Genomic DNA, 15,928 nt, shown 5'->3' with positions numbered 1-15,928 from the left:
AGAACTGGATGCAGGGAATAACTTTGATATTATATACTTGGATCTTAGAAAGGCTTTTGATACTGTTGCACATGGAAGACTGTTACACAAATTGGAGCAGTGTGACATTGGAGGCAAATTGCTGCTATGGATAAAGGGGTGGTTGAGGGGGAGAAGACAGAGAGTGGTAATCAATGGACACTGCTCATCGTGGACTAATGTTAATAGTGGAATCCCTCAGGGCTCAGTGTTGGGTCCATTATTGTTTTCTGTATTTATAAATGATATTGATGATGTTATATCAAGCCTAATGTCCAAGTTTGCAGATGACACAAAGGTTGGCAGGGTTGCCAAGGACACTACTGACACTATGCTGCTGCAACAGGATCTGGAAAGGTTGAGCAGATGGGCTGAGAGGTGGCAAATGAAGTTTAACATTGACAAATGTAAAGTACTACATATGGGAAACAGCAACCCCAGAGCAACGTATCAACTCTGTGGTACTACACGGACAGTGGTAGAGAATGAAAGGGACTTGGGGGTGGTTGTGCAGGCAGATATGAAGTTCTCTGAGCAGTGCAGACGGGCTGCAAGAGTAGCTCATGGAGTATTGTCAATGATATACAGGAATTTTTCCAGCAGGGATAAGGAGGTGATTATTCCCTTGTATAAGGCAATGGTCAGACCACACCTAGAGTACTGTATACAGGTCTGGAGGCCTCATTTCAAGAAGTATGTAGAGCTGCTGGAACGAGTACAGAGAAGGGCAACAAGATTAGTGAATGGAACAAAGGGGTGCTCTTACGAAGAAAGGCTTAAGTTTTGCAAATTACAGTGTCTGGAGACTAGGCACCAGCGAGGTGATCTGATAGAGGTGTATAAAGCCTTGAATGTTTTAAGCATGCTCAATGCTGATGGGATTCTTCCTCTAGCTCAGAAAAATCACCTGAGAGGGCATAAATTCAAATTGAGGAAAGACAGAAGTAGGATAGACGTGCGGAAATTTGCCTTTAGCCAGCGGGTGGTTGGTTGGTGGAACAGACTTCCATCCCTTGTGGTGGAGGTTGATAGCCTAAATAAGTTTAAGGCTCAGCTGGACAGGTATTTTGAACGAACAGAGGGGTGAAGTGGAAGTGGGTTTTTTTTTTTTTTTTTGGCTGATGCTGCATAAGCTTGCTTTCTTGCATCAAATGCCTCTACTAATGCTAATGCTAATGCTAATGCTAAGTACCGATAAATGTTGAAAAAAGTCGCGAGTTTATTAGTATTATTTTCATTCACACTAACTAAGAAATAGTGTTCAAGGTTCAGTCCCAGTTGGATGTCGGATGAATTAATGAGGCTCATGGCAGAGAATAAAAATGCATGGGATGCATATAAATTATCAGGCGAACAGAAGCCTACGACACATATAAGCTAGTCTGTAATCAAGTTACAAAGGAGGTTAGGCAGGCGAAAACAGATTACGAGAAATCTTTGGCAAAGAATACAAAGAAAAATACCAAAGAGTTCTTTACTTATGTAAACTCTAGAAGGAAGGTAATGAATCTGATTGGTCCACTTCACATATGTGGTTCGACTTTTGATTATCCTGCTCAAGTAGCTGATAAATTGAATGAGTATTTTGTATTCACACATGAGGAGATCTTCAATGAGGGGAATGCCAGATGTTTATCAAACTTTGACATGGAGCTAAGGAATTTTGTGATAACTGAGAGCAAAGTGGAGGAGAAATTGTTGAAGTTAAACATAAAAAAGGCGCCCTAGGGCACATGGAATCTGTTCAGTTATAATGAAGGAGGCAACAAGGAAAGTAAGCAAATCCTTAGCCATAATTATAAGAGCATCCTTAGAGTCAGGGGAGTTCCTGTGAATTGGAAATGTGCAAATGTATCCCCAATTCACAAAGGGGGTTCAATGGGTGCACAAATAATTATAGACCTGTTAGTTTAACTTCTGTTCCGAGGAACATAATGGAGTCACTGATTAAAGAGGTGATACAGGATCACCTAGACAAGACAGCAGCAATAGTTCAGACACAGCATGGGTTTTTTTAAGGGGGAAGTCTTGTGTGACTAATTTGATTGGATACTACGATGTGCTCACAAAGGAACTGGATGCTAAAAATTATTTTGATATCATATACTTAGACTTCAGGAAAGCTTTTGATACTGTTGCATATGGAAGACTGCTGTAGCAATTCGAGCAGTATGGCATTATGTACAAGTTACTGCAATGGATAAAGAGATGGCTGAGTGGGAGACGGCAGGAAGTGTAATAAATGGACACTGCTCTATATGGACTAATGTTATTAGCGGAGTCCCACAGTGTTCGATGCTGGCCCAATGTTGTTTTTTGTATTTATAATATTAAATCGATGAAAGTATATCAGGCTTAATGTCCAAGTTTGCAGAGGATACAAAGTTTGGCAGGGTACTTAATGACACACAGTATGCTACTGCAACAGGATCTAGAAAAGTTAGGCAGATGGGCTGAGAAGCGACAGCTGAATTTTATTATTGACAAAGTACTGCGTATGGGTAGCAGTAACCCAAAAGAAACGTACCAAATGTACACTCAGGGAGGTGGAGAATGAAAAAGTCCTGGGGGTAATTGTGCAGTTAGATATGGGTAGTGCAGTTGGGTGGCCAGAGCAGGTCACGGAGTTTTGTCACTGATATATAAGAATTTTGCTAAAAGAGACAATGAGGTGATTATCTCTGTTTATAAGGTAATGGTCAGGTCACACGTTGATTTTGGTATACAGGTCTGCAGGTCTCATTTTAGGAAGGATGTAAAATTGCTAGAACGAGTAAAGGGAAAAGCAACAAGATTGGGGAGAGTAACAAAGGGGCGTGCTTATGAAGAAAGGCTTATATGCTGCAAGTTGCAGCATCTGGAGACTACGCACCTGCAAGGTGGTCTGATTGAGGTATATAACGCTTTGAGTGGTTTGAGCAGGCTCAATGCTGATGGGATACTTTCGCTTGCTGACATTAAGGGCCTGAGGCGGCATAGATTGAAATTGAGGAAAGGTATTTGTAGAATAGATGTGAGTAAGTTTGCGTTTAGTCAACGAGTTGTTGATTGCGGTAACAGACTTCCATCTGTTTTTGTGGAAGTTGATAGCTTAAATAAATTTAAGGCTGAACTATACAAACATTTGAAGTTTTTTTTTTTTTTTTTTTGGGTGATGTATAACCTAGCTTTCTTGAATCAAATGCCTCAACTGATGCTAATGCTAGAACTGTAGCTCATTTTTCACAAATCACGTTTTTGTGGCACCAGATTCTACAAGGTCTGTGGTGGTTTGGGGTTAATGGAATACAAAGTAATGGCTCCCTTGCATCGTTCCACTTGAATTGAGTCTTCTTAAGACAGTCTGGGTGGAAAGATTTCACCTCTTAACGTGGAACATAAACCCACAATAAACATACCGATTAAGTTGAATCACTCTCAAGTTGGTGCCCAATAAGTTGATCCATGCTCAAGTTCGTGGAGAACGACAGAAACTGAAGGAGGGGGTGTATGTACAGTCCAACTTAACCTGTGCAGTGTAGACTGCTGCTCTAACAGCTCATGGGAGTGTGTTAATAATACACAGAGACTTTGTCAACATGTAGGTGGTAATTATTCTGTTGTATAAACTTTGGTCAGCCACACCTTGAGTACTGAATTAAAGGCCTGGAAACCTTATTTTAAAATTGAATGGCTGCGGAGAGGAGAACGAGTTTAGTCTGGTTAGAAATGTGTTAGGTTTTGCAGATTGTGGCACTTGAAAACCGGACACTTGCGAGAAGCCTGATTAAAGTGTCTACTGCTTTAAATGGATCGCGTAAAGTTAATGATGTTATTCTTAATCATTTGCGCACATGCACTTACGCAACACACACACACACACATACACATGAGCGCAGACACACAAAGAGACATAAACTTAAACTTAAATTGAAAAAGGAAGGCTGAACTATAGATTTAAAAAGTTTACTTTTAACGGAAAAGTAATTGATTCTTGGAACAAACTGCTATCTGTTGTTGTGGAGTGGGTAGTTTGAATAAATGTAAGGAAAAATTAGACGTATTATTACAGCGATGGAACGTTGAAGGGGACAGTTTATTATTATTGTTTTTAGCTGATGTTTTTTAATCTTGCTTTCCAGCATCATTTGGCACTCCACCAGTACTACTAATAATATCAAGAAGTAAAATTTAATGCGACTAAGCATCAGCAACTTTAAGCCATATCGCGCTGTATATAGTATGCCTGTAAATTTCACGTGTTCTGTCATCGATTTGCTGTATACTGTACGAAAATTTCCTCAGTTTCTTGGAAAGAAACCAAGCCTCTAATCTCCTGAGATCGACTAACTCAGTCATGTTGTGAAAAAGAAATACGGTGCGTTATTGACGGGATTCCAACTTTGGTCTATTTTCACCTGGCTTGGGGAGGATGGTGATTATACCAGCTGTGCTACCAATAAGCGTAATAATTTAGGTACTTTTATTTATTGTAAGTAAATTTTTATATATATATATATTAATAATTTTTATTTTTATAATATATAATTTTTATGATTTTTGTATTAGTCATTGGTGAATTTAGAGCAATAAACGGATTTTAATCATTAAATTATTGGGTTTACCACTCACTCTCAGTGCTATTTATTTTTAATTTACTATTTTCCTTCGTTACTGGGAACGAGGATTGTTATTGCGTGTTGAAAGAATTTTGAAATGATCAATGGTTTCCAAAATTTGTGGTAAGTTTGCTTCATATTTGTAGAGAATATAAAGTTTTGAAATTATTGGACTCTGATTTTCAACGCATTTTATCGTGCTCCTTTTTATTCTGCCAGCTACCAAATTTAGAAATAGTTGTGATGTCTGTTTCAGTTAAATTGATAATGCTTTGTTGAAGTCGGTTCCAACTTGTTTCTGCCATTTGCAACCTTCCGAAACCACTTTGTGTTCGAGGTGTATTGAATATCGTAAATCTGGTCACATGGAAAGATTGCATTCATTTTGAAATTATTTAGAGTGAATGTGAAAAGGTGATACATAATGATCGAAGGTGTAATCTTTCTTAAACATTTCTGATGTTGGTAGCTTGTTAGCGTTTAAAAATTGAACTGTTTCCAAAAAAAAAGTATTTTGTGTTGTTTGTTTATATAATAATTATTGCGAAGTAATTACAATATAATAGACAGGCGCGTTATCAATGAGTTTAAATTTAGGTTAAAATGAAGATAAATGTATTATAACAGGACTGTCCAACTGTCTGCTGTGGAATTGCAACATGTGAGAATATCCAACCCCCCCCCCCCTTCGTTTAAAATGATAACGAATCTTTGTGGATTAATAAATATTGCTTTTAAATTTTTGTTCCATTCCGCAAGGCATCTACTGAATAACTTTTTCTGAGTTTTGTATGTAACATTACAATGTAATAAATTTAAATAATTTTGAAACTTATGAATCTAATTCTTTTTTTTTTTTTTTTGTTGCTAATACTAATTGGTGCTTATACTAATCAGTTAAAACCCTATGATATATATAAATCACAAAGAAAGTTAGGCAAGCTAAGGCAGATTAAGAGAAGTCTGGCAAAGAACAGCAACAAGGACTTTTATGCTTATGTTAGCAGTAGAATAAAGGGATTGAATAACATTGGGCCATTGATGTCAGTGGGTTTAACTTTTTGTAACCCTACTCAGTAGTAGTAGTGGCATGTGATGCAAGAAAGCAAATGTATGAGCTTATGCAGCATCAGCCAAAAAAAAAAAAAAAAATCACACCATTCCCTCCAAATGCCTGTCCAGTTCCTCCTTAAATTTATTCAACCTATCAACTTCCACAACGACAGATGGAAGTTTGTTCCAGCAATTAACCACCCGCTGGCTAAAGGCAAATTTCCGCACATCTATTCTACATCTGTCTTTTCTTAATTTGAATTTTTGTCCCCTTAGGTTCATAATCTGAACAAATGGAAGGATCCCATCAGAATTCAGCGTGCTCAATCCATTCAAGGCCTTATATACCTCAATCAGATCACTGTGCAGGTGCCTAGTCTCCAGCCACTGCAATTTGCAGAACTTAAGCCTCTCTTGGTAAGAGGATCCCTTCATTCCTCACCAATCTTGTTGCCCTTCTCTGTACCCGCTCAAGTAAATCTACATCCTTCCTAAAATGAGGTCTCCAGACCTGTACGCGGTACTCAAGGCGTGGCCTGACCATTGCCTTATACAGAGGGATAATCACCTCCTTTTCCCTGCTAGCAAAATTCCTATATATCATTGACAAAACCCCATGACCTGCCCTGGCAGCCTGTCTGCATTGCTCAGAGAACTTCATATCTGACTGCACAATTACTCCCAGGTCTTTTTCATTTTCTACCACCTTAAGTGTAGTACCACACAGTTGGTACGTTTCTCTGGGGTTATTTCTACCCATATGCAGTACTTTGCATTTGTCAAGGTTAAACTTCAGTTGCCACTTCTTAGCCCATCTGCCCAAATTATCTAGATCCTGTTGCAGTAGCAGACTGCCATTACTGTCATTAACAACCCTGCCAACCTTTGTATCATCTGCAAACTTCGACATTAAGCCTGATATACCTTCATCAATATCATTGATAAATATACAAAACAACAGTGGACCTAACACCGAACCCTGTGGGACTCCACTAATAACATTAGTCCAAGAAGAGCAGCACCCATTGATTACCACCCTCTGTCTTCTCGCACTTAACCATCCTTTTATCCATTGTAGCAACTTACCCTTAATACCATTCTGCTCCAATTTGTACAATAGTCTTCCATGTGCAACAGTGTCAAAAGCTTTCCTGAAATCCAAATATATGATATCAAAATTGTTTTTTGCATCCAGTTCCTTTGTAACCACATCATAATATCCTATCATATTTGTCAGACAAGACTTTCCCTTAACAAACCCATGCTGTGTCTGAATTATTGCTGCAGTTTGTCTAGATGATCCTGCAATGCATCTTTAACCAGCGATTCCATTATTTACCCGGAACAGAAGTTAAACTAACTGGTCTGTAATTACTCGTGTCACCCTTCGATCCCCCCCTTTGTGAATTGGGGATACATTTGCATATCTCCAGTCCGTGGGAACCTCCCCTGAGTCCAACGATGCTCTCATAATTATGGCTAAGGGTTTGCTTAGTTGCCTTGCCGCCTCCTTTAATATAACTGGATAGATCCCATCCACCCCAGGTGCTTTTCTTACGTTTAACTTCAACAATTTCTCTTCCACTTTGCTCTCAGTTATTACAAGATCATTAAGCACCCTGCTACAATTTGATAACCTTCTGCCATTTTCAAACCTTAATAATTCCTCACGTGTGAATGTAGATGCAAAATACTCATTCAGTTTGTTTGCTATCTGAGCAGGATCATCAACAGTCGAACCATCGACGTCAAGTGGACCAATCAGATTCATCCCCTTCCTTTTAGAGTTTATATAAGTAAAGAAATCTTTGCTGTTTTTCTTAGCATCTTTTGCCAAGGATTTCTCGTAATCTGCCTTCGCCTGCCGAACCTCCTTTGTGACCTGATTACAGATTAACTTATATCTGCCATAGGCTTCTGGATCGCTTGATAATTTATATGCATCCCATGCATTTTTCTTCTCTCTCACGAGTCTCATTATTTCCATTTAGGCCCAAATTTGATAACCATTTAGGGCCAAACCTTGAACAATATTTCTTAATAGGTATGAAACTTTTAGTAGCATCCACGATTAACTGTTGGTAACATTGTTAGTTGATCCCACTGTACAGAATTTAAAAACTGTCTGAGACCACTGTACTCACCTTTACGGAAGCAAAAACCCTTTCCTTTACCTCTGATGGTAATTATATCTTTAAGTAAATCCCACATCAGTACACTGTGATCACTGCCACCTAGTGGTTCCTTTATCTGCAAATTCTTATATACACGAATGATCACTGCTGATAACCAGATCAAGAGTATTACTCTCTCTGGTTGCCTCTCGAACATGCTGCTGCAGAAAACAATCATCCAATAAATCCACAAAAGTCTGACTAGTGTGTGAGTCAGACTTTTGGATCAAAATACCTACTTGTCAGGTTGCTGACAAGTAGGTATTTTGATAAACTACTGGCAATATGATAAACAATTTTGTGATAACTGAGGAAAAAAGTGGAAGAGAAATTGCCAAAGTTAAACATAAAAAAAAAAATAAAAAAATAAGGCACCTTGGGGATGGATGGGATCTATCCAATTATATTAAGGGAGACAGCAAAGGAGGTAAGCAAGCCCTTAGCCATCATTATGAGAGCATCTTTGGATTAAGTTGAGGTCCCTGTGGACTAAAGATTCATGGTCATCATGCACCTACAGGCAGTGGACTCTTCCAGCAGGACAGTGCACCTCCACACAGAGCCATGCCGACTAGATTCACAGAGCATTCTGCAGATATATCCTCAATTCACAAGGGGGGGGAGGTCAAAGGGTGACATGAGTAATTACAGACCTTTTAGCTTAATGTCTATCCCAGAGAAAAGGGAGCAATGCAGGAACAACTAGACAGGAATACAGCTATACTGCAGTCACAGCATTGGATTTGTTAAGGGGCAGTCTTGTTTAACCAATCTGATTGGATACTATATGATGCATTGACCAAGGAACTGAATGCAAAACATAATTTTGATGTATACTCGGATTTCAGGAAGGCTATAAAAGACTGCTGTGCAAAGTGTGACATTAAGGGTAGGTTACCCCTATGGATAAAGTCATGGTTGAGTGCAATTACAACAGAGTCGTTTTCAGTGGACACTTCTTCTTGGACTAATGTTATTAGTGAAGTACCCTAGGGTTCAGTGCTGGGCCCATTGTTGTTTTCGGTATTTAATGATATTGATGAAGGTGTATCAGGCTTAAAGTCTGCTTGCAAATGATGTTGTTTGTTTAATGACAGTAATCATTAACCACCCTGATGAGCTACTGCAACAAGATATAGGAAAATGGGTCAATGGGCTGAGAAATGGTCTTGTCAGTGTTATAGTTTAAAATTGACAAGTGAAAGGTACTACATGTGGGTAGCAGTAATCCCAGAGTAACTTATCAATTGTGTGATACCACTCAGGTTAGAGGAAAATGAAAAAGACCTGAGGGGGGGGATAATTGTGTAGTCAGTTATGAAATTCTTTGAGCAGTGTACACAGGCCAGTTCATGGGGTTTTATCAGTGATATACAGAAACTTCTGATAGGAGTTTCTGTATATCCTTTTGTGAGGCTATAGTTAGTCTGCATCTTGAGTACTGTATACAGGTTTCGAGCCCTCACTTTAATGAAGGAAGCAAAAGGCAGCTCTTACCAAAAAGAAATAAGTTTTGCAAATTGCAGTGTCTGGAGTCTAGGCACTTGCAGGGAGATCTGATTGAGGTGTTTAAGGCCTTGAATGGTTTGAGTAAGCTAAATGTTGATGGCATTCTATCTCTTCCTGAGAATACATGCATGAGGAGGTATAAATTCAGGTTGAGGAAGGATGGTTGCAGGATAAATGTGTGGAAGTTTACCTTCATCCAGCAGATGGTTGATTGTTGGAACAAACTGCCATTTGTTGTTGTTTGGAAGTGGGAGGTTTGAGTAAATTTAAGGAACTGGACAAATTCTTGGAGGGCATGGAAGGGTGAATAGTTTTTTTTTTTTTTTTTTTGTATGGCTGATGTTATATAAGCTTTCTTGCATCATTTGCCACTGCTCAATTGGAAAAAATATTTTTTATAATTTGGCACTGGAGTAAACACTAAAGGTACAGTGTGGTTGGTTCCTCAGTGGTTTGAAGTTGGAGTCCCTGATGTATAATTACAAAATTTATTGGAGGTCATAATCTGCTGAATGTTTTATTTTTTTGGAAATGCTATTGTTTACGTTTTCATAGTTGACTAATAAATTTTGTTTGGTTCATTTTGTATTTGCAAAATGATGCAGGGATGATTTTATAGTTTAGGGGATCCCATTGTAAGAATTAATTTGGGGAGAATGACAAGCAAGTTCTTGCCCGAATTGAGGGAACCTCCTTTTTAGGGTTTGGTGCCCAGTTCGTTGCATCCATTACATTCCATAAGCACTAGTGCGGAGTAACATCAAACTGGAATATCACATCCTTAGTACAATAATAAAAATAAAATGTAATGTAACTGATATAGATCATTTCTTTTATTTATGATAAAATAAAATTGCTTGATAATTTAATTAGACCCACATAAGCTTTATACTCTGATATAGATTGTGGTTTGTTCTGTTAGCATGAGGGCAGTTTTTGTACATCTAGTTTACAGTTGTAAATCAGTACAATTCCACCACTATTCCTGATAGAAAGAAATCTTATTCTCACTTGTTCTACTGTCACAAGAATGAACTGAAGGTCATCTATTACCAGTAGACCAAGATTAAAATGGGAAAAGAATGTCACGTTTCAACCCGTGCACAGTACTAAGTAACATGGGTTCCAATACCTTGCGTTTGGGGTTTTTATTTAAAAAAAAGAATTGATTGTATGCAATATTTGTTAAACATTTTGAATGATTACCTTTTTTTTTTATTTAAATTAATCCAAAAATCAAAGTACCATAATCACTACGAATCCTGGAAAAAAATCTGGAGAAAAAATATCCAATTTTCTTTTTTTTCCCTCTAAAAACTATACATAACCACTTGATTTAATTCTTTAGCTATCACACAGTATTGAATTGGGGGGTGATTGGGTATGAGTTTCACCTCTGGTGGAATAAAATCTACCTCCCCCTGCAAAAAATAGTAATTTTTATTTTACTATTGCAAGATTGCATGAAGATATGCATAGAAGGCCCAAATTGAGTTATTAGAAAAATTAATAAATAATGTGATTGATACTTATGCAGAGAAAAAACAAAGATGAATAACATTATTATAATACTTAAATGTTTGATTATAATTGCATGATTTTTTTTTGCAAATTTTAATCTGTGATTTTTGGTATTATTAAACTGTGATTATTGTCAGTAATGTGGTTTTTGTGAACTGATTGTTTACTGTTAGTATTTAAATTTAAAAAATACTTCCTTTTGTTTCCTGTTTTGTTTTCTCATATTCTCTTATTACAGTGATGATATCAAAAATGCTTCACATAATTTCAAAAATGATAAAATATAAATTCAAAAAAGGCGAACAATTTGTAAATGAATTGATTTTATATAGATATCTAATAACAACAAAAAAGACAATTATAATTATATATTTATTATATATTTAGACCAATTAATCAGTTTTAAAGAACAGTTTTGCTAGCACAGAAATTCCATAATTGAAATGTTTCATATTTATTGGGCTTCTGAAAATGGAAAAAATATTTTTTATAATGCGACACTGGAATAAGTACTTAAGGTACAGTGTGGTTTCTCTGGAATCTGTAGTGTGTTTGGACTTAACTTAGGACGATGTGGATTATTACAGATATATCAGTGATATTTGTTCCTGTGTATGTTGTCACAACCCATTACATTAGTAGGACTGAGTATCAGTAAGATTGACAAGTCAGTATTAGTAAAAGCAAAGTATTATCATGGTAAGAATTTGGGAAATGAACATGAATTTTTGATATTTATGAGCGACTCTTTATTAGGCTGTTGATTTTGTGGAAAAAGAGTAACTTTGCTGCCTGTTATTAGCAGTGGCAGAAGTTAACTAATGTTGCAGTTAAATTGAAGGCATATTTCAATATTCAACATTTACAGGATAAAAATTACATGTCGTTACATGTAATTTAGTGTCAACCATAGCAAGAAATAAAAAAAGTTGAACTATAAAGTCAATGTCCTTGTTAATTATGTGGTGAGAAAAATATGGAAAAATTTGATTCAGCTTACTATAACCTTATTCCTCGCAGAAAGGAAAGACAACTGTTAACCCATGAATTGATAAAATTAATAAAAGTTTGTACAGAAGTTTGTAATTAGCTGTTAGCTTGTAAAAATGTCACTATATTGTTTTAAAACGGTTTGTTAAACTGGGATAACAATTGACATATAAATGTTTAAATATAATGATACCACACATTCTGACCCTTTTTTTATGTGGGTCTCCTCAGTAGATTTAGAATTAAACTACTTACGTTCCAAAAAATAACTTAATATATCTTTGTAATAAATGTTAAAGGATAAATAACTACACACTCTCAGCCCAGGGTATAACACAAATAATGAAGTGGATAAATGCTTTGTGGTTTTTGTAAGTTGTGTGTTAGGGTTCTGTTGGATGGCTGCCTGTTGCCTTACAATGTTCTTCAATTTTCTGAGATACTCATGATACAAATTCTAAATGGGAAGCATTTAGGAAAGTAATCTTAGAAGCTGTTAACTAAGTGATGCTGTTTGAAGTTTAGACGTAAATGGGTGACCTCATGGAAGATTGCAGAAAAACTAAATAAATATTTTGCATCTATGTTTGCAATTAGGAATTTTTAGGGATGGGGATGCCAAGTATATCAAATTACAGGGAGCTAAATTATTTTGTGATAACTGAGAGGAAAGTGAAAGAGAAATGCAGAGCACCGCACCAGACACCAACGTTCAAGGGGCACCTGAAAACGTGAAACTTACGTATACATATGAAGGAAATTTTGAAGAGGGCATTGGATTTCAATTGGCACCCAGGCACCACATATCCTAGGAACACCCCTGAATCCAGGAATGCAATTATATGGCAGTAACAGCATGGATTTGTTAAGGGCAGCCTTGTGCGACCAACCTGATTGGATACTATGCTGTAGTAACAGGTACTGGATACAAAAAATAATTTGACATATAATTTGGATTCAGAAAAGCTTTCTTTCGATGCTCTCCCACATAAAAATTTTCTGTACAAATGTAGTAATGTGGCATTAGAGGCAAGTTATTACTGTGGAAGAGTAGATATAAAGGAATGGTCGAGTGAGAAAAGACAGAGTGGTTATCAATGGGCACTGCACTTTTTGGGCTAATGTTATCAGTGGAGTCCTCTCCCTGCCTGCTTCAGTGTTGGACCTATTGTTTTCTGTATTTATTAATCTTTTTTTTTTTTTTTTTTTTAATGTAAATTCCAAACACGAGAGGTATTAGAACCTATAGTACTTGGTATTGTGCTTGGGTTCGAGGTTGAGAAGACGAAATAAGATATTTGTTGACATTGGACTTGAACTTCTGTAGACTAATTTTCAGGAAATATGTATGAAGGAAGGTTGTTCCAGAAAACGGCAGTTGAATTAATAAATGAGGAAGATGAAAAGTTGGACAGTAAATGGATGTTGGCTGGTGGCAGCACGTATTCGGACTGTTTTGAAAGAGAGAGCAGGAATTATAGAAGCCAATTTGGAAGAACAGTGCCCATGGAAATATCTGTAGAAGAGGCATGCAGCAGAAACAGTATGTCTATGAGTCAGCGAGTGGAGAGACTGTTAGAGGTGAATCATTAATTAGCCTAACTGCCCTCTTCTGAATGGAATCAAGAAGCCTGAGAAAGGTTTTGGGGGCACCACCACAGATGTGGGAACAATATTCCATGGTAGGACGGATTTGCGATTTATACAGAGTGAGCAGCCGTTTGGAAGAAAAGTAATGCCGAGAGTGAAAGAGAAAACCAAGTTTTTTAGATGCAGAGGAAGCAATATTGTAATGTGCTTGTGCCAAGAGAGATTAGAAGGCAGGGTAATACCCAAAAGAGATATATCATTTTGCCTAAAAATCGAAGTGTCCCCAAAGATAAGCATAGGAGCAGAAGGATCCTTTTTGCGAGATTTAAGGCTAGACAGTTTTAGAAGGATTGAAATCAACTAAGTTGTTTTTGTCCCACTGGAGAATTACCTGAAGATCGGCATTTAAGGAATTGGTAGCAGATTTTCGAGAAGTTGAAGCTGATTGAGCAGGGCAAGATTTCTCAAAATGGAAAAAATGGAATGCAATGTGCTATCATCAGCAAAACTATGGATAGGATTTCCCATCGATGGAAGAAGGTCATTAATATACAAGAGGAAAAGAGTGGGGGGAAAACCTAACCTTGTGGCACACCAACATTAGTGGAGAAGTTAGAAGACAGAGAGCCATCTACCATCACCCTCAGTGAGCAATCAGAGAAAACTGGATAACCAGTTACAAAAAACAGTTGGCAAACGCGATAAGTAATTTGTGGTAGTTGTGTTGAATATTTATTATTTTTGTTTCATTAAAGCTGAGAGAATGTTGTTCATTTATTGCGTGAAACAAAAGTTCCAATGCATTTGAACGACCTGCCCAAACCGAAGCTTCGTGTTGTTTTGCTCAAAGCTGTGCCACTCCCATGGTAGATCCTACATAAATGGCGTCGCAATTTTTGCATGGCATGCTGTGATTGGAATGTAGTGTTTGAAGGTCGATTTCTGAAGAATGTGTATAATTTATTCATCGGTTTTGCTGCAACTTTCATGTCGGTTCCCCTGCATATTTGGTTAAGTTTATTGTACCAATACGCGACATATGGAATGGTAGTGAAATGTATTTTGGCCTTGTCGGAATTTTATGCAATGTTTTTTGTGAGGTTGTTATTTATTTTTTCACGTGCTAATGTTTTAATTTTATTTATATAGGTTAGCGGGTAATCCCTATTTGAGAATCTTATTGTTAATTCATTTATTTCTGCCGTTAGAGAAATCTGAGTGGAAGAATTTTTAAAGGCGTTAAGAAAATGTAGCAACAATATTTTGCTGCTTCAGGTTATTTGGAAATTTCTTCTGACCGGGCGCAATCCTTTCATAACTGCGGCATATTAACCTGTTGGAAATTCTTCCAGCAGGTTACTGTCTCACACTAGGCCAGAACATGCATTCTCATGTTACTGACTATTGTTATCGAAATTCATTCATCCTACAGTGGTGGCACATCCAGTCATCAGATCTTAGTCCAGTTGAACACTTAAACTTGTTCCACCTCAGTGGAACAAGCTTCAGAGCAGAGATACACAATCAGTTTGCAAAACTCTGGGAAGCAGTTGAGTTAGCATGGACCAGCAGCCCTGTGGAACTCTTTTGACACCTCGGTGAGCATATGCCACAAGAAATCTAGGCTGTTCTAAAGACCTAAGTGGGAGCTACTCCCCATTAGGTAGGTATACCATGACGGTAGACAAAAATCATGTTATATATATGGTATATATTCTGCAGAGTCCATACGTGAAAAATTATACATTCATTCATGTTTGCATACACATATGCACCACAAATGTCAAGGGTTTAGTGTCAGGCAACTTTTAACTACAAAATCATTTTGTACTAAACATTTTTGTAATTAACCAAGAAAAAGCCATTTGACATTTTCTTGGTTTACCAGAAATGTCTTATAGTCCAAACTAACTTGTAAAGTACTAGAGAGATACAGTTTTATGACATGATATGCATTGTTATTTGTATAAAGTAAAACTAAAGTTGTCTCAAAACAAAAACGCAATTTTGTAGTTAATGTCTGACACTAAACCCTTGGTGTGTGCACGAAGGGGGCTAATAGTTGTCCCCATGGAAGTTTTTGGGTTCTTCAGAAGGGAAGTATGTGATCTACATGGAATGGTCTGCTATATCCCCAGAACTCAGTGCATTAGATCATGTGTAGGATGATCTAGGCAGATATGGCTGTCATCTCCCAAAAACTTCAAGCTTGCATCAGTTGTCAGGTGGTAGATGACTTTCATCAACCAGTGAAATACCACCACTTTGCTTATTGGAGGCTTGAAGTGGTGAAACCCTTGTTTAGTCTCTATAGCAAAGTTTCCAGCATCCCCCATACTTCTCCTTCAACCCATGCACGGTACTAAGTACTATAGGTTTTGATACTTTTCGTGTTTGGGGGTTTCATAAAAAAAAAAAAAAAAAAGTAAGAATTGATAATTCTGCACTAATTCAGTCTCATTCTCAGCAGGAGGA

The 15,928-nt window shown here is 37.3% G+C and overlaps 1 protein-coding gene across 6 annotated transcripts in view; it reads left to right on the top strand.

The window, feature by feature from the left end:
* The first annotated feature begins 4,671 nt into the window (after nucleotides 1-4,671).
* The window catches only part of LOC150076573 (ELAV-like protein 2), an 83,209-nt gene continuing 71,952 nt past the window's right edge, over nucleotides 4,672-15,928 (top strand). For 2 of the 6 annotated variants that reach the window (XM_090387490.1, XM_090387488.1), the window contains exon 1: nucleotides 4,674-4,739. Coding sequence is in view for 1 of the 6 variants with exons in the window: in XM_090387486.1 (XP_090243612.1) it covers nucleotides 4,714-4,739 (26 nt within the window). In the remaining 5 variants the exon portion in view is untranslated. Of the gene's footprint in view, nucleotides 4,740-14,916; nucleotides 15,117-15,928 lie in introns of those variants that run through there. The other 4 variants (XM_090387486.1, XM_090387487.1, XM_090387491.1 and 1 more) reach the window with 4 other exon arrangements.

The sequence above is a fragment of the Mastigoproctus giganteus genome, chromosome 13 (assembly GCF_048544385.1).
Source record: "Mastigoproctus giganteus isolate SK-2022 chromosome 13, ASM4854438v1, whole genome shotgun sequence".
Taxonomy (NCBI): domain Eukaryota; kingdom Metazoa; phylum Arthropoda; class Arachnida; order Uropygi; family Thelyphonidae; genus Mastigoproctus; species Mastigoproctus giganteus.
This window is presented reverse-complemented; position numbering and strand designations above follow the sequence as displayed.